The 19,271-nt window shown below is 42.2% G+C and overlaps 1 protein-coding gene across 13 annotated transcripts in view; it reads left to right on the forward strand.

Moving 5' to 3' along the window:
- Window positions 1-19,271, forward strand: part of GRAMD1B (GRAM domain containing 1B) — a 148,798-nt gene that overhangs the window by 114,978 nt on the left and 14,549 nt on the right. For 11 of the 13 annotated variants that reach the window (XM_074559626.1, XM_074559628.1, XM_074559627.1 and 8 more), the window contains 9 exons: window positions 58-142; window positions 2,083-2,186; window positions 6,228-6,323; window positions 6,631-6,711; window positions 9,362-9,477; window positions 11,690-11,903; window positions 13,074-13,263; window positions 14,359-14,502; window positions 16,598-16,716. In XM_074559626.1, coding sequence (XP_074415727.1) covers window positions 58-142; window positions 2,083-2,186; window positions 6,228-6,323; window positions 6,631-6,711; window positions 9,362-9,477; window positions 11,690-11,903; window positions 13,074-13,263; window positions 14,359-14,502; window positions 16,598-16,716 — 1,149 coding nt within the window. The remainder of the gene's footprint in view (window positions 1-57; window positions 143-2,082; window positions 2,187-6,227; window positions 6,324-6,630; window positions 6,712-9,361; window positions 9,478-11,689; window positions 11,904-13,073; window positions 13,264-14,358; window positions 14,503-16,597; window positions 16,717-19,271) is intronic. The other 2 variants (XM_074559629.1, XM_074559630.1) reach the window with 1 other exon arrangement.

A 19,271-nucleotide genomic window follows, 5' to 3' on the forward strand; every position in this document is an offset into this window, starting at 1 on the left:
CCCTGCTGTCCCGTGTCCCAGCTGCCCCCTGCCCTCACAGCCCCTTTTTCCCTGCAGGTGCTGAGCCCCACGTACAAGCAGCGCAATGAGGATTTCAGGAAACTCTTCAAGCAGCTCCCGGACACCGAGCGCCTCATCGTGGGTAAGGGCCAGCCCCAGGGGGCTCTGGGGAGGGGAACAGCACAAACCCAGCCAGGTTTTCATTCTTAAATTCATCCACAAACACCAGGGCCTTGTGTTCAAAATGGTGACAGAGTCCTGGAACTTTATTCCAATAAAAAAATATTCCAATAAACTCCGAGCGCCTCATTGTGGGTAAGGGCAGCCCCAGGGGGCTCTGGGGAGGGGAACAGCACAAACCCAGCCAGGTTTTCATTCTTAAATTCATCCACAAACACCAGGGGTTTGTGTACAAAAAGGAGACAGAGCAGTCCTGTAACTTTGTTCCAATAAAGGGGCTCTGGGGAGGGGAACAGCAAAAATCCAGCCAGGTTTTCATTCTTAAATTCATCCTCAGTCACCTGGGGTTGGTGTCCAAAAAGCTGACAGAGTCCTGGAACTTTATTTCAATAAAGGGGCTCTGGGGAGGAGAGCAGCACAAATCCAGCTAAGTTTTCATTCTTAAATTCATCCACTAACACCTGGGGTTGATGCCCAAAACAGAGACAGAGCAGCCCTGTAACATTATTTCCATGTCTATATGGATTAAATAAATAATATAGAACATCTAACATATAATATATAATATATAATATATAATATATAATATATAATATATAATATATAATATATAATATATAATATATAATATATAATATATAATATGTAATATATATAAACATGCATATTACATATGAAAACATGGATATATATATATTTATATATAACATATATATTTTGATATGTTAATATGTATTTTCGTATATTCATATATTTCATAATATAGGTTTTCATTCTTAAATTAATCCACAAACACCAGGGGTTGATGTCCAAAAAGCTGACAGAGCAATCCTGTAACTTTGTTCCAATAAAGGGGCTCTGGGGAGAAAAGCAGCCCAGATCCAACCAGGTTTTCATACTTAAATTCTTTCACAATCATAAATGGGGTTTATGTCCAAAAAGGTGAAAGAGCAGTCCTGTAACTTTATTTCCATGTCTAGATGGATTAAATAAATAATATATAATATATAATATATAATATATAATATATAATATATAATATATAATATATAATATATAATATATAATATATAATATATAATATATAATATATAATATATAATATGTATATTTATATATTATATATATACATGGATATTATATATGAAAACATGGATATATAATTTATCTATAACATATAATATATAATTTAGCTATAATATATAATATATAATATATAATATATAATATATAATATATAATATATAATGTATATTTTATAAAATATATATCCATTTTTATATATTACATATATATTTATATATGCTAATACATGTTTATATCCATAAACATATTAAATATATCCATGAAATGGATACATTTAATGAAGGGCCTTCAGGTACTGTCATGAGTTTTTCACACAATTACAAGTTTGGTCTATTTGCACATATCAGGGGTTAATTGTCCAATTAGAGCTTCATGTCATGAGATCATATTCCCCCAGTTTTCTCTCCTCCTCAGTTCACTTTTATTTGTGCTTTTTGGGGCCTGAGGCTGTTGGGTGTCCTTGAATTTCATGCCCAGAGGAATTCTTTTTTCTGACCAAAATGTGAAGAGTTTATATGGAGTTTATATGGGGTTTATATGGGGTTTATATGGAGTTTATATGGAGTTTATATGGAGTTAATATGGAGTTTATATGGAGTTTATATGGGGTTTATATGGAGTTAATATGGAGTTTATATGGAGTTTATATGGAGTTAATATGGAGTTTATATGGAGTTTATATGGAGTTTATATGGGGTTTAGACTCATGCACTGATGCAGCTCATGATCTGAAAAACACAAAGGCAAAACTCTGAAGGTACCGGTGGCATCTTGTGGTTTTCTGCTCCTTTCTGACCACGTGCTGTCCTCCCCCAGATTACTCCTGTGCCCTCCAGAGGGACATTCTCCTGCAGGGCCGCCTCTACCTCTCCGAGAACTGGATCTGCTTCTACAGCAACATCTTCCGCTGGGAGACACTGGTGAGGCTCCTCTGCTGCCTTTGCCATCAGTTTCTCCTTTCCTGGTCTTGTTCCCTGCCTGGTGAGGCTCTCCCACTGAGGGCTGTGCCAGCATTGGCTTTGGAAGGGCTGTTCTTGCTGCTTTGCTCACAAATTTCCCCCTTTCCTGGTGTTTTTCCATGCCTGGTGAGGCTCTCCCATTGCTGCCAACCCTCGGGCTCACGTTGGCTTTGGAAGGGCTCTCCTGCTGCTTTTCTCATGATTTTCTCCCTTTCCTGGTGTTTTTCCCTGCCTGTTTTTCTCTGCTTTTAACCCCCCGTGTTCTCAGAGGTGTATCTCTGTCCTCAGTGATCACACCAGGTGCCAATATTCAAATCTGAGCACCCACTGGTTTGTCCACAGCCTCCCAAAACCTCACTTCCTTATCAAACCAGGACACTGGGAGACACTTGTGAGGCTCTCCCAGTGCTGCCAACCGTGGGGTTGTGCCCACATTGGCCTTGGAAAGGCTTTTGTCATGATTTTCTCCCTTTCCTGATGTTTTTTCCCTGCCTGGGAGACGCTGGTGAAATTGTCCCACTGCTGCCAACCCTGGAGCTGTGCTCACATTGGCTTTGGAAGGGCTTTTTTTTGCTGCCTTTCTCATTAATTTCTCCCTTTCCTGGTGTTTTGCCGTGCCTGGGAGACACTGGTGAGGCTTTTCTGCTGCCTTTCTCTTGAATTTCCACCTTTCCTGGAGGTTTTCCATGCCTGGTGAAGCTTTCCTGCTGCTGGCAGCCTTGGGGCTGTGCCCACGTTGGCTTTGGAAGGGTTTTTCTGCTGCCTTTCTCATGATTTTCTCGCTTTCCTGGTGTTTTTCCCTGCCTGGGAGACGCTGGTGAGATTGTCCCACTGCTGTTAACCTCAGGGCTGTGCTCACATCATTCCTGCTGCCTTTGTCTTGAATTTCTGCCTTTCCTGGTGTTTTTCCCTGCCTGGTGAGGCTCTCCCATTGCTGCCAACCCTGGGGCTCTGCTCCATAGGCAGCAGGAACAGCCCTTCCAAAGCCATTCTCATGATTTTCTCCCTTTCCTGGTGTTTTTCCATGCCTGGTGAAGCTCTCCCATTGCTGCCAATCCCAGGGCTGTGCTCACATTGGCTTTGGAAGGGCTCTTCTGCTGCCTTATTCATGAATTTCTCCCTTTCCTGGTGGTTTTCCCTGCCTGGGAGACACTGCTGATATTGTCCCACTGCTGTTAACCTCAGGGCTGTGCTCACATTGGCTTTGGAAGGGTTGTTCCTGCTGCCTTTGTCATGATTTTCTCCCTTTCCTGATGTTTTTTCCCTGCCTGGGAGATGCTGGTGAGATTGTCCCACTGCTGCCAACCCTGGAGCTGTGCTCAGATTGGCTTTGGAAAGGCTTTTTTTGCTGCCTTTCTCATTAATTTCTCCCTTTCCTGGTGTTTTTCCCTGCCTGGGAGACGCTGCTGAGATTGTCCCACTGCTGTTAACCTCAGGGCTGTGCTCACATCATTCCTGCTGCCTTTGTCTTGAATTTCTGCCTTCCCTGGTGTTTTTTCCCTGCCTGGTGAGGCTCTCCCACTGCTGCCAACCCTGGGGCTCTGCTCCATAGGCAGCAGGAACAGCCCTTCCAAAGCCATTCTCATGATTTTCTCTCTTTTGGTGTTTTTCCCTGTTTGGTGAGGCTCTCCCATTGCTGCCAATCCCAGGGCTGTGCTCACATTGGCTTTGGAAGGGCTCTCCTGCTGCTTTTCTCATGATTTTCTCCCTTTCCTGGTGTTTTTCCCTGCCTGTTTTTCTCTGCTTTTAACCCCCCGTGTTCTCAGAGGTGTACCCCTGTCCTCAGTGATCACACCAGGTGCCAATATTCAAATCTGAGCACCCACTGGTTTGACCACAGCCTCCCAAAACCTCACTTCCTTATCAAACCAGGACACTGGGACACACTTGTGAGGCTCTGCCAGTGCTGCCAACTGTGGGGTTGTGCCCACATTGGCCTTGGAAGGGCTTTTCTGCTGCCTTTGTCATGATTTTCTCCCTTTCCTGGTGTTTTTTCCCTGCCTGGGAGACACTGGTGAGATTGTCCCACTGCTGCCAACCCTGGAGCTGTGCTCACATTGGCTTTGGAAGGGCTTTTTTGCTGCCTTTCTCATTAATTTCTCCCTTTCCTGGTGGTTTTCCCTGCCTGGGAGACGCTGGTGAGATTGTCCCACTGCTGTTAACCTCAGGGCTGTGCTCACATTGGCTTTGGAAGGGTCGTTCCTGCTGCCTTTGTCTTGAATTTCTGCCTTCCCTGGTGTTTTTCCCTGCCTGGTGAGGCTCTCCCACTGCTGCCAGCCCTGGGGCTCTGCTCCATAGGCAGCAGGAACAGCCCTTCCAAAGCCATTCTCATGATTTTCTCTCTTTTGGTGTTTTTCCATGTTTGGTGAGGCTCTCCCACTTCTACCAACCCCACAGCTGTGCTCACATTGGCTTTGGAAGGGCTCTCCTGCTGCTTTTCTCATGATTTTCTCCCTTTCCTCGTGTTTTTCCCTGCCTGTTTTTCTCTGCTTTTAAACCCCCATGTTCTCAGAGGTGTATCTCTGTCCTCAGTGATCACACCAGGTGCCAATATTCAAATCTGAGCACCCACTGGTTTGTCCACAGCCTCCCAAAACCTCACTTCCTTATCAAACCAGGACACTGGGACACACTTGTGAGGCTCTGCCAGTGCTGCCAACCGTGGGGTTGTGCCCACACTGGCCTTGGAAAGGCTTTTGTCATGATTTTCTCCCCTTCCTGATGTTTTTTCCCTGCCTGGGAGACACAGGTGAGATTGTCCCACTGCTGCCAACCCTGGAGCTGTGCTCAGATTTGCTTTGGAAGGGCTTTTTTGCTGCCTTTCTCATTAATTTCTTCCTTTCCTGATGTTTTTTCCCTGCCTGGGAGACACTGCTGATATTGTCCCACTGCCGTTAACCTCAGGGCTGTGCTCACATTGGCTTTGGAAGGGTCGTTCCTGCTGCCTTTGTCTTGAATTTCTGCCTTTCCTGGTGTTTTTCCCTGCCTGGTGAGGCTCTCCCACTGCTGCCAACCCTGGGGCTCTGCTCCATAGGCAGCAGGAACAGCCCTTCCAAAGCCATTCTCATGATTTTCTCTCTTTCCTGGTGTTTTTCCCTGTTTGGTGAGGCTCTCCCATTGCTGCCAACCCTCGGGCTCACGTTGGCTTTGGAAGGGCTCTTCTGCTGCCTTTCTCATGATTTTCTCCCTTTCCTGGTGGTTTTTCCCTGCCTGGGAGACGCTGGTGAGATTGTCCCACTGCTGTTAACCTCAGGGCTGTGCTCACATCATTCCTGCTGCCTTTGTCTTGAATTTCTGCCTTCCCTGGTGTTTTTCCCTGCCTGGTGAGGCTCTCCCACTGCTGCCAGCCCTGGGGCTCTGCTCCATAGGCAGCAGGAACAGCCCTTCCAAAGCCATTCTCATGATTTTCTCCCTTTCCTGGTGTTTTTCCATGTTTGGTGAGGCTCTCCCATTGCTGCCAACCCTCGGGCTCACATTGGCTTTGGAAGGGCTCTCCTGCTGCTTTTCTCATGATTTTCTCCCTTTCCTGGTGTTTTTCCCTGCCTGTTTTTCTCTGCTTTTAACCCCCCATGTTCTCAGAGGTGTATCTCTGTCCTCAGTGATCACACCAGGTGCCAATATTCAAATCTGAGCACCCACTGGTTTGACCACAGCCTCCCAAAACCTCGCTTCCTTATCAAACCAGGACACTGGGACACACTTGTGAGGCTCTCCCAGTGCTGCCAGCTGTGGGGTTGTGCCCACATTGGCCTTGGAAAGGCTTTTCTGCTGCCTTTGTCATGATTTTCTCCCTTTCCTGGTGTTTTTTCCCTGCCTGGGAGACACTGATGAGGTTTTTCTTTCTCTTGAATTTCCCCCTTTCCTGCTCTTTTTCCCGCCCTGGTGATGCTGTCCCACTGCTGTCAACCCCGGGGATCTGCTCACACTGACTTTGGAAGGGTTTTTCTGCTGCTTTTCTCATGATTTTCTCCCTTTCCTGGTGCTGTTCCCTGCCTGCTGCAGCTGACAGTTCGCTTGAAGGACATCTGCTCCATGACCAAGGAGAAGACAGCCCGGCTCATTCCCAATGCCATCCAAGTTTGCACTGACACTGAAAAGGTAAATCCCACATGGATGAGGCTGGCAGGGCACTTAGAAGGATTTGTGTGTGGGGTTTTTCCAAACTGGGAAAAGGATGGGGAGCAGGGATTGTGCTGAGCTGGAGCTCAGGTGTGGGGCCAGGTGAAATATTCAGATTTTACAGCAGCACTTCTCTCACAGAGCTGTTTCAGTGCTCACTCCCTGGTGAGAGCCTCTCCATGAGCTCACTCCAGCTGAAAAGTGACCCCAAACAGCTTTATTGTGTTTTTCACCTGTTTTTTGGCTTTTTCTGAGCTGATTTTTCTCTCTCTTCCTCCCCATCCAGCACTTTTTTACCTCCTTTGGGGCCCGGGACAGGACGTACATGATGATGTTCAGACTGTGGCAGAATGCTCTGCTGGACAAGGTACAGAGGGGTGGGTGTGGGCAGGAGCATCACTTCTGGCTGAAAAATACCCAGAGACAGCAAATAAAAGTGATTTTGGGCATTAGGGACATGAAACACAAGTGTTTGGGCAGAAGGGACAGCAAATAAAAGTGGTTTTGGGCAGCAGGGACATGAAACACATGTTTAGGCAGAGCAGGCTCGTGAGTGCAGAGGCAATTCCCTCTTTTTGCAGGGAATTTTTTTTTCTGGGGGTTAATCACCCATTTTCTGGCATAAATCACCTGTTTTCTGGGGAAAATCACCTGTTTTCTGAGGTTTGATCACCCATTTTCTGGGGTAAATCACCTGTTTTCTTGGGCAAGTCAACCATTTTCTGGCACAAATCACCTGTTTTCTGGCATAAATCACCCATTTTCTGGGATAAACCACCTGGTTTTTGAAATTAATCACCCATTTTCTGGGGTAAACCACCTGCTATTTTTAGGATAAATCACCTATTTTATTGGGTTAATCACCCATTTTCTGGGATAAACCACCTGTTTTCTAGTGTTAATTACCCATTTTCTGGGATAAACCACCTGTTTTTTGAGGTCAATCACCCATTTTCTGGGAGAAATCACTGATTTTCTGGGGTAAATCACACACAGTAGGTGCCACTCCGCCTCTCCTGAGGAATCAAGGTCTCAGGAAGGATTTTTAAATTTTTTTTTTTGGAAGATTGTAATTCCACAGTGGAGCAGCCCTCAAGAGAGCAGGACAGAAAATGAATGTTCAGGACATCCCAAATCCAAGTGAGGGCAGTTGTGGGTGCACTGGGTGAGGGCTCAGTGGGTTGGATTTTAAAATAAATCTGTTCCTGTAAATCATGGATTTAATTTGAGTATCTGTTCCACAGCATGGAGGGGATTTCTGGCCCTGATGTTCCAGCATTTTGGGGTGTCCTGGCTGGAATTCAGGAGGAATGAGGCACCAGGAATACCCTGTCCCAAAATTCAGAGTAGGATTTAGGAGCAGAAAGGATTGTGGTTGGAACCTGAGCAGCTTTTGGAGCTCCAAATGGAATTCAGCGCCCTTGATCTCGAGGTCAAGGCAAAAAAGGAGCTGAGGCAGGGGCTGATAAACACAGGAAACACTTCCAGAGCTCTTTTTTTCCAAATGTGGGATGCAGGAAAAAAGGAGAAAAAGCTGAGTGCAGTTTTCCTGATAAGACATGGGTGTGAGTTATTGTGTGTGGGAAGGAGGAGGAGCAGGCAGATTTCTCTGGATGAAAATTCCTCATCAGAGGTTTTTTTCCCCCATATTTTTGGTTGCTGCTGTGAGGAACTAGATTTAAAAATTCCTCCTTATCCCATGCAGTTACTATGGGAAAAAATTCAAGCCAGCAGCTCAGAAAAAGTTCACTGGGTTTGTTTCCCCTCATGACCAAGAAATCTTTGTTGTTGGTCATAAGTTTTTCGGGGTAAAAATCCCCTTTCATCCCTGTAGCACATCTTTAAATCACAAGTTTAAATCACAAGCCCCATTTTTCAGAGCCTCATGTCACAGTCATGTGCTGATCACTGACCTGCATCCCTAAAATCTGGGCTTTTTTCAGTGGTCTGGATAATTATTTTCTATTTTTTACTTTTTTTTAACTTTTCACAGGGGTGTCTGGTGACACCAACTCCTTTTGATTCCAAACTGCAGCAGGAAATGTTTTTCTTCATTGCTTTAGATTATTTGAATTATTTTTTAAGAGATTGTTTTAGATAATTTTCCCTGCAGCTGGAATTCTTCAGGCAGCTTTAATTCAACAAAAAGTTTAAGGGAAAAAAAAAACCAAAACTCATAAAATCTTGGGGTTTGATGGAACAGCAGCCATTGAGTGGAGGCACAGCAGAAAATATATATATATATATATATATATATATATATAAAATACATTCTACATATATTTTATACATTGCATATACTATGTAAAATTATATATAACATTATCCATAACTGTAAAATTTATAATATTTATTATGGGGTATTATATTTATAACAAAATCATAATTACATCTATTTATATAACATATTAAAATACATGATTTAAAAAGTAACATTTAAATATAAATAACTAAATAAATAATTGACATTTTAAAATTATTACTTTAATATATGAAAATTATATATCTATAAAGATAGATATATAATTTCTATAATAAATAATAATAAATAATAATAAATAATAATAAATAATAATAAATAATGCCGGTGTTATTATATTTCTATTTTGCATATTCATATATTTATATACATATAGAATTATATATAATGATAGAAATAAAATATAAATATAGATGAAATGCAGCTATAAATACAAATGTAAATATAAATATAAGAACGATGACTATAAATATGTAATTATATATAAAAATTAAGTAATAGAATTTTAATAATGATAATAATGATAATGATAATGATAATGATAATGATAATGATAATAATAATAATAATAAAAAAACTCCATAAAATGGAATTTCACAGAGCAGAGCCCACAGGAAGGCTGTCACCTCAAGGATGAGAATCTCTCCGTTCTTTCAGGGCAAGGAATGTCCTCCTGGCAGTGACAATTCCAGATAATTTCAGTGTGTTTTGGCATTTTTGGCTGCACGTTGGTGATTTTTGGGTGTCCCTGTTGCAGCCCCTGTGCCCCAAGGAGCTCTGGCACTTTGTCCACCAGTGCTACGGCAACGAGCTGGGGCTGACCAGCGACGACGAAGACTACGTGCCTCCTGACGATGACTTCAACACCATGGGGTGAGAGGGGAGCGCTGGGCTCTCTGGGGGGAGCACTGGGGGTCCCAGGGGAGCAGGGGGTGCTGCATGCCCCAAAAGCTGCCTGTCCTGGCACATCCGGGACCTGGCACAGGTGCTGCATGCCCCAAAAGCTGCCTGTGCTGGCACATCCGGGACCTGGCACAGGTGCTGCATGCCCCAAAAGCTGCCTGTGCTGGCACATCCGGGACCTGGCACAGGCGCTGCATGCCCCAAAAGCTGCCTGTGCTGGCACATCCGGGACCTGGCACAGGCGCTGCATGCCCCAAATGCTGCCTGTGCTGGCACATCCGGGACCTGGCACAGGTGCTGCATGCCCCAAATGCTGCCTGTGCTGGCACATCTGGGACCTGGCACAGGTGCTGCATGCCCCAAATGCTGCCTGTGCTGGCACATCTGGGACCTGGCACAGGTGCTGCATGCCCCAAATGCTGCCTGTGCTGGCACATCTGGGACCTGGCACAGGTGCTGCATGCCCCAAATGCTGCCTGTGCTGGCACATCTGGGACCTGGCACAGGTGCTGCATGCCCCAAATGCTGCCTGTGCTGGCACATCCGGGACCTGGCACAGGTGCTGCATGCCCCAAAAGATGTGCCTGTGCTGGCACATCCAGGACCTGGCACAGGTGCTGCATGCCCCAAAAGCTGCCTGTGCTGGCACATCTGGGACCTGGCACAGGTGCTGCATGCCCCAAAAGCTGCCTGTGCTGGCACATCTGGGACCTGACACAGGTGCTGCATGCCCCAAAAGCTGCCTGTGCTGGCACATCCGGGACCTGGCACAGGTGCTGCATGCCCCAAAAGCTGCCTGTGCTGGCACATCTGGGACCTGGCACAGGTGCTGCATGCCCCAATGCTGCCTGTGCTGGCACATCTGGGACCTGGCACAGGTGCTGCATGCCCCAAATGCTGCCTGTGCTGGCACATCCAGGACCTGGCACAGGCGCTGCATGCCCCAAAAGCTGCCTGTGCTGGCACATCTGGGACCTGGCCAAGCTGTGGCTCTGGAATGTGTGATGCCTGCAAAGCTGGAGGTGGAGGGTTCCTCATGGAAGCTGGTGATGCCTTCTGAAGGATGGCCTAGAACAGAGTTAAAGAATAGAGTTAAATAATGCCTTTATTAAAAGGATCTCCTCAATGGAGGCACCTTGGGCAGCACAAGAGCCCAGCCAGGGCTGCACCCGAGATGAAGCAAAATGGTCACACAATGAACCCAAGGTGAACCAAAATGGTCCCAAAATGAACCAAAACGGTGCCAAAATGAACCCAAGGTGAACCCAAAATGGTCTCAAAATGAACCCAAGATGGACCCAAAATGGTCCCAAAATGAACCCAGGATGGACAAAATGGTCCCAAAATGAACCCAAGATGAACCAAAATGAACCCAAGATGGACCCAAAATGATCCCATAATGAACCCAGGATGGACAAAATGGTCCCAAAATGAACCCAAGATGAACCCAAAATGGTCTCAGAATGAACCCAGGATGGATAAAAATGGTCCCAAAATGAACTTAAGATGAACCAAAATGGTCCCAAAGTGAACTCAAGATGAACCAAAATGGTCCCAAAATGAACTTAAGATGAACAAAAATGAACCCAAGATGAACCCAAGATGGACCCAAAATGGTCCCAATATTCACGAGTGCTCCCGGGGTCTCTCACTTTGATCAGTTCTGCTCCATTTGCACCTTGCAGTTCATTGTCCCATTCCAGCTTTAGGTTATCAAGTCCCCTTCTTGTTTTTCTGTCTTCAGTCTGTGTTGTTTGTGCTCTTGGGCCTGAAACTTGTATTGACAATTGGTCAATTGTCAACAATTCCTTCTCAATTCCTTGAGAAGGAATTGGAATTGTTTTGTCTCCCTGCTCTGTGCACAGAGCTCACCATCCCCTAATGTGAAGCTCAGAACTACACAGTAAAGCAGCACAGAATCTGAAAAATAGTACAGCTGAAACCTGAGGCATCACTGGGAGGGAGTGCAGTGCCTGCTGAGCCAGCTGAGCAATTCTAGAAATTCCAAAGCACCCTGGTCACAAGACCAGGCAGTGTTGCATGGCCAGAAAATGCTGATGCTTGTCAATCCTTGTATAAACACCCAAAAACTGGGGCTTGCTCTCCCCTGCACTGAGCCATTCCTGCCTCTGGACAGCCTGGAGACCTCATAGAAACATTCTCACTTGCTCTGTGTGTGCAGCTGTAGCTGTTGTGAGAGGGGTAACCATAAAAACCTGTGTTCTCTGTGGCGTCCCAGCTACTGCGAAGAAATCCCCGTGGAGGAGAATGAAGTCAACGACAGCTCCTCCAAGAGCAGCATGGAGGCCAAGCCCGAAGCCAGCCCTCAGCTGCCAAAGAAATCTGTCACTGCCAGCACCCTGACCTCCACAGGCAGCAGTGAAGCCCCAGCCTCGGTGAGTTTTCTCCCTCCCTGCTGTGGTGTGTTCTTAAGTTTGTTAGTTTGCTCCCCCCATTTTCTGTATTACTTCCTGCTGCTACCCTGTCAGTTAGGTTGCTATGGAAATGAAACTGCTCCTCCCTTGGTTTCTCTTATAAAGTGAAAGTTGTTTCCTCCTTGGGGTCAGTCAATCACTCTTTTTCTCCTCCCAGGTTTCGAGAATTTTCTTTTCTCTGGGAGGTATGGTTGGCTGTAGCCCCGGAGCCCCTCCTATGCTTTATAACAGTTACTTTAGTATATCAGTTATGTTTCGTACCTCCAAATATGTATTTCTATTGGATAGCCAGGTTTCCCTGCCTTCTTCCCCCCTTTTCCCTTAAAACCCTCTCCCACCCCCTGTTCGGGGCCATTTGCTGGGTGTTTCCCCTCCTTGTTGGTTCTTCTGTAATAAACCGACAGTTTACCCCCAGCAAGTGGTCGCCTCCTAATTCGTCTCTCACCGCGCTGCTCCGAGCTATCCCCCAGCTCAGCCCGAGGCCAAGACGCCGAGGGGGGCTGCTTTCTGATGCACAGGGGCCCTGGCCTTCGCCCCTCACCAGATAGCCGGATTCCAGGGCCGTTCACGCCCCCGCGCACCTCCCCTGGCAGCAGGAATTTGTTTTCCCTGAAATCCAGCACCCCATGGGTCATAGGAGGTTCGTTCATCCTCCAGCTCCTCTTCCACCGCTGCCGATTTCAGTCCTTGGGCAGTGATTTTGTCCCTGGGACTCTCAGCAGCAAGAGCATTTTTCTTTTTATACTTCTGGATGAAAAGTTTTGGACATAAAAGGGTTATAATTTCTTCCCTGCCTTCAGTAAATAGTGTGTACCCTCCTGGAATTATGGCAGAGCAGACCTTGTTTTGATATTACTTCTTTTAGGTTCTTTTAGCCAAAACCAGTATTGGACAATATTGTGAACAAAAATCCTGTGATTTTTGTTCAAGCTTTTCAACAAAGCTTGAACACTGATTTTCTGAGAGGAGGTTTTAAAAACACTGTATAGCAATTGTCCTCCTCTCTCTGTTTAATTCCCAGATATGTCAAGGGCAAATATTCAGAGATTGGCTCTCAGATGTGAGGTTTTTTGAAACAAAGCCCATCTGCAGGTGCTGATCTTGCCTTGTTGTGCCCTGTCCTTGCTGCAGTTCGATGGAGTGCTCCCAGAGGAGGAGGAGGCAGTGGCAGAGAGTCCTGTGGAGAAGGACCTTGGCATTGCCAACATCATGGGAGAGAAAATCGACATCATTGGCCCTGTGAACTCCCCCTCCCTGGACTTCAATGACAACGAGGACATTCCCACAGAGCTCAGCGACTCCTCAGACACCCACGATGAAGGTAATGGGGAAAGGCCCCTCCACCAGGGCTCCTCCAGCCTTATCCCATCCCTCCTGTGAGGGAACGGAGTGGCAACTGCTGAAATCCTTTCCTGGACCCTGGAGATGCAAAGAATTCCCATTGTGGGCTGCAGAAAGTGAATGTGCCTAAAAATTTTAGGATGTGCCTAAAAATTTCAGGATGAGCCTAAAAATTTTAGGATGTGCCTAAAATGATTAATTATCCCTTCCCTATGTAATGAGTGATCCCTTTTCATGTCCCAACTTCTTGCCCTGGGATCAGTGCAGGACAATGGTTGTGTTGCTTTGTGAAGGCTGGCCTAGAATAGGGGCTGGACAGTTAATGAATAAAGCAGGGATTTATTAAAAGCCCTCCATGGATGCACCTTGGGCAGCACAAGAGCCCAGCCAGGGCTGCACCCAAGATGAACAAAAATGATCCCAAAATGAACCCAAGGTGAACCAAAATGGTCCCAAATGAACCCAGGATGAACCAAAATGGTCCCAAGATGAACCAAAATGATCCCACAATGAACCCAAGATGAACTGAAATGGCCACAAAATGAACCCAAGGTGAACACAAATGGTCCCAAAATGAATCCAAGACGAACCCAAATGGTCCCAAAATGAACCCAAGGTGAACCAAAATGGCCCCAAAATGCACGAGCGCTCCCGGGGTCTCTCCCTGGGATCAGTTCTGCTCCATTTGCACCTTGCAGTTCATTGTCCCATTCCAGCTTTAGCCCATCCAGTCCCACCCTGCTTGTTTTTCTCTCTCCAGCCCACGGGGTTTGTGCTCCTGGGCTGAGATTTGGATCATTTGTCCTTGGTGCCCAGCTGGAGCAGGAATTGTTTTGTCTCCCTGCTCTGTGCACAGAGCTCACCATCCCCTGATGTGAGCCCAGACCCACACACTAAAGCAGCACAGAACCTGAAAAATAGAAAACCTAAAACCTGAGGCAGCAGTTGAAGTCTCTCCTTTAGGTTCCTTCTGAGGGAAATATTGAGGGAAATATGGAGGTCCTTGTGCTATGGAAGCACAATTTCCATCACCCTGGAGGTCATGGCTGGACCTTGAGGCTCTCTTTGCCCACAGGGGAGGTCCAAGCCTTTTACGAGGACCTGAACGGCCGCCAGTACGTGAACGAGGTGTTCAACTTCAGCGTGGACAAGCTCTACGACCTGCTCTTCACTGACTCCCAGTTCCAGAGGGACTTCATGGAGCAGCGCCGCTTCTCTGGTGAGACAGAACGGAAATTTTCCAGAGTTTTGGAAATTTTTTCCAGAATTTTCCATTTTGATCTAGGTGAAATGTACATCTTGGAGTTAAGTCCGTATTTTGAAAGCACGGCTTGTTCTTGCAAAAAGTTTTTGCTCAGAGAAACTGCGTCAGTGAAGGACAGAGATAAGGAGGGGAAACAGAGATCAGGTCAACCTGACCTAGGAATTCTTTCTGATAAAGAAGAATTAGTGGCAAATGTTATGTGAAATTTGTAAAATGAATTTCACATATATTTTCACATATATTTTCACATATATTTTCACATATATATATGTGAAATATATATTTCACATATATATATGTGAAATATATGTATGAACCCAATGGTGAAATTGCCTGCTTATGTATTTGAGAGGGGGATAAAAAGGGATCTGGAGTTCCCAGAGGCACACATGTCTTTTAGGGAGAGAAATTTCTGCATGTGTCCAATGCTTTACAACTTTCACGAAGTTCTGGAGTTTGCTTCCACAAAACACTGGGGAGCTGCTGCTGCTGCTGCTGCTGGATCTGCCAAGGGGCTGCAGGGGAAGGTCTCTGCTTTGGAATTACAATTTTTGTCTGCTTGGGGCGGCATTCTGAGCAGATTTTGCCCAATTGGCCACACTGTCCCATGCTGGTGGTAACCAAGAGCGAGCAGGACCTGTGTGCCCATCTGGTTACATTTTTAACAGCTGGAACAGCTTTTTTGGGGGGAAAAACTGATTTTTTTGTTTTTTATCATCATCTCTGCCTTGGAGTTACAATTTTTTCTGCTTGGGTGACATTCTGAGCAGATTTTGTCCAGTTGGCCACACTGTCCCATGCTGATAGTAACCAAGAGCAAGCAGGACCTGTGTGCCCATCTGGTTACACTTTTAACAGCTTGGAACAGCTTTTTTTGGGGGAAAAACTGATTTTCTTATTTTTTATCATCACAAAACTGATTTTCTTCTTTTTTACCATCACCTCTGCCTTGGAGTTACAATTCTTTCTGCTTGGGTGACATTCTGAGCAGATTTTGCCCAGTTGGCCACACTGTCCCATGCTGGTGGTAACCAAGAGCAAGCAGGACCTGTGTGCCCATCTGGTTTCATTTTCTAACAGCTGGAACAGCTTTTTTTTTTGTGGGAAAAACTGATTTTCTTATTTTTTATCATCATCTCTGCCTTGGAGTTACAATTCTTTCTGCTTGGGTGACATTCTGAGCAGATTTTGCCCAATTTGGCCACACTGTCCCATGCTGATGGTAACCAAGAGCAAGCAGGACCTGTGTGCCCATCTGATTACATTTTCTAACAGCTGGAGCAGTTTTTTTATGGAAAACGCTGATTTTCCTGTTTTTTATCATCATCTCTGCCTTGGAGTTACTATTTTTTTTGCTTGGGTGACATTCTGAGCAGATTTTGTCCAGTTGGCCACACTGTCCCATGTTGGTAGTAACCAAGAGCGAGCAGGACCTGTGTGCCCATCTGGTTACATTTTTAACAGCTGGAACAGCTTTTTTTTGGGGAAAAACTGATTTTCTTATTTTTTATCATCACCTCTGCCTTGGAGTTACAATTTTTTCTGCTTGGGTGACATTCTGAGCAGATTTGTCCAGTTGGCCACACTGTCCCATGTTGGTGGTAACCAAGAGCAAGCAGGACCTGTGTGCCCATCTGATTACATTTTCTAACAGCTGGAACAGTTTTTTTATGGAAAACGCTGATTTTCTTGTTTTTTATCATCACCTAAGGCCTGATCTTCAAGGCTTAACAGTGTGAGGGAAAAGCTCTTCTAGCTCCACATCTGGCACGGCCAGAGCTGCAGAGAGATCCCTTGGCTTGTCCTAGTCCTTTCCCTGTAACTGTAGGTTTGCTGAAGGAGATAAATCCCCAGCCTCTCTCCCTTTCCCTGCCCTTGAAAGAAGGGAAAATATTCACATTTAGCACAGGAGCCCTTGGTTTCACACTCAGCTGAGCTGTAGAGCAGCCAGGCTCCCCAGGGGGAAGGAAATCCCATCCCCACCTTGGTGATGGTTGTGCCTTTCCAGAGATCCCTCCCCAATGCCTGGAATGTTGTTTTCTCCTCTCAGACATCATCTTTCACCCCTGGAAGAAGGAGGAGAATGGCAACCAGACCCGAGTGATCCTGTACACCATCACCCTCACCAACCCCCTGGCCCCCAAAACTGCCACGGTCACGGAGACTCAGGTGAGTGACCTGCCCTGCGTGGCGCTGTCACAGCTTCTGGAAAAAGCTGAGAAGCCTCAGAGAAAAATGAAAATAATAATTATCTCATTTGCTTCTCCTGTGTTTCGCTGCTTTGGAATGTGGTTTGGACATTGTTTACCAACTGGTCATGGTTTGATTGGTTTCATGTGGATTGTTTTTACTTAATGGCCAATCACAGTCCAGCTGTGTCTTAAAATAATAAATTTGCCATCTTTAATATAATATAGTATCCTAAAATAATACTTCAATCTAATACAGTATCTTAAAAGAATAAATTAGTCTTCTTTAATATAATATAGTAATTTTTAATATAGTATCTTAAAAGAATAAATTAGCCATCTTTAATATAATATAGTATCTTAAAATAATTCTCTAATATAATATAGTATCTTAAAATAATTCCTTAATATAATAGAGCAACTTAAAATAATAAATTAGCCTTCTTTAATATAATACAGTATCTTAAAAAAAATCTTTAATATAATGTAGTATCTCAAAATAATTCTCTAATATGATATAGTATCTTACAATAATAAATTAGCCTTCTTTAGTATAATATAGTATCTTAAAATAATTCCTTAATATCATATAAATTAATTAATAAAATAAAATAATAAATTAACCTTCTTCAATATAATAGTGTCTTAAAATAATTCTTTAATATAATAGAATATCTTAAAATAATACATCAGCCTTCTACAATATAATATAGTATCTTAAAATACTAAATTAGCCTTCTTTAATATAATATAGTGTCTTACTCTGTTATATTAAATAATTCATTTAAGACACTATATTATATTGAAGAAGGCTAATTTAGTATTTTAAGATACTCTATTATATTAAAGAATTATTTTATCTTAAAATACTAAATTAGCCTTCTTTAATATAATAGAGTATCTTAAAAGAATTCTGTAATATAATATAGTATCTTAAAATAATTCCTTAATACAATATAGTATCTTAAAATAATAAATTAGCCTTCTACAATGTAATATAGTATCTTAAAATAATTCTTTAATATGGTATAGTATCTTAAAATAATAAGTTAGCCATTTTTAATATAATATAATATAGTATCTTAAAATAATGCTTTAATATAATATAGTATCTTAAAATAATAAATTAACCGTCTTTAATATAATATAGTATCTTAAAATAATTCCTTAATATCATATAAATAATGAATAAAACAAAATAATAAATTAGCCTTCTTTAATATAATACAGTGTCTTAAAATAATTCCTTATAATAGAGTATCTTAAAATAATAAATCAGCCTTCTTCAATATAATATAGTAATTCTTTAGTACAGTATCTAAAATAATAAGTTAGCCTTCTTCAATATAATGTAGTATCTTAAAATAATTCTTTAATATAATAGAGTAACTTAAAATAATAAACTAGCCTTCTTTAATATAATATAGTATCTTAAAAAATTCTTTAATATAATGTAGTATCTCAAAATAATTATCTAATATGATATAGTATCTTACAATAATAAATTAGCCTTCTTTAGTATAATATAGTATCCTAAAATAATTCCTTAATATCATATAAATTAATAAATAAAATAAAATAATAATTTAGCCTTCTTCAATATAATATAGTATCTTAAAATAATTCCTTAATATCATATAATTTAATAAATAAAATAAAATAATAAATTAAAATAATAAATTAGCCTTCTTTAATATAGTATCTTTAAATAATAAATTAGCCTTCTTTAACATAATATAGTATCTTAAAGCAATTCTCTAATATAATATAGTATCTTAAAATAATAAATTAACCTTCTTCAATATAATATGGTATCTTATAATAATAAATTAGCCATCTTTAATATAATATCCTAATTCTTTAATATAGTATCTTAAACCAATAAATTAGCCTTCTTCAATATAATATAGTATCTTAAAATAATTCCTTAATATAACAGAGTAACTTAAAATAATAAACTAGCCTTCTTTAATATAATATAGTATCTCAAAATAATTTTCTAATATGATATACTATCTTACAATAATAAATTAAACTCCTTTAGTATAATATTATCTTAAAAGATAATATTAAAAGAATTATCTTTAAATAATTCTTAATTAAAAGAATTATCTTAAAATAATTCTTTAATACCATATAAATTAATAAATAAAACTAAATAATAAATTAGCCTTCTTCAATATAATATAGTGTCTTAAAATAATTCCTTAATATAATAGAGTAACTTAAAATAATAAACTAGCCTTCTTTAATATAATATAGTATCTTAAAAAATTCTTTAATATAATAACCCTAATAACCTTTAATAACCTAACCCTAACCCTAACCCTAACCAAATAATAGTCTGTCAAAATAATTATCTAATATAATATAGTATCTTATAATAATAAATTAGCCATCTTTAATATAATATAGTGTCTTAAAATAATTCTCTAATATAATATAGTATCTTAAAATAATAAATTAACCTTCTTCAATATAATATAGTATCTTATAATAATAAATTAGCCATCTTTAATATAATATCGTAATTTT

Source organism: Zonotrichia albicollis, chromosome 27 (assembly GCF_047830755.1).
Source record: "Zonotrichia albicollis isolate bZonAlb1 chromosome 27, bZonAlb1.hap1, whole genome shotgun sequence".
In the NCBI taxonomy this organism is placed as follows: Eukaryota; Metazoa; Chordata; class Aves; order Passeriformes; family Passerellidae; genus Zonotrichia; species Zonotrichia albicollis.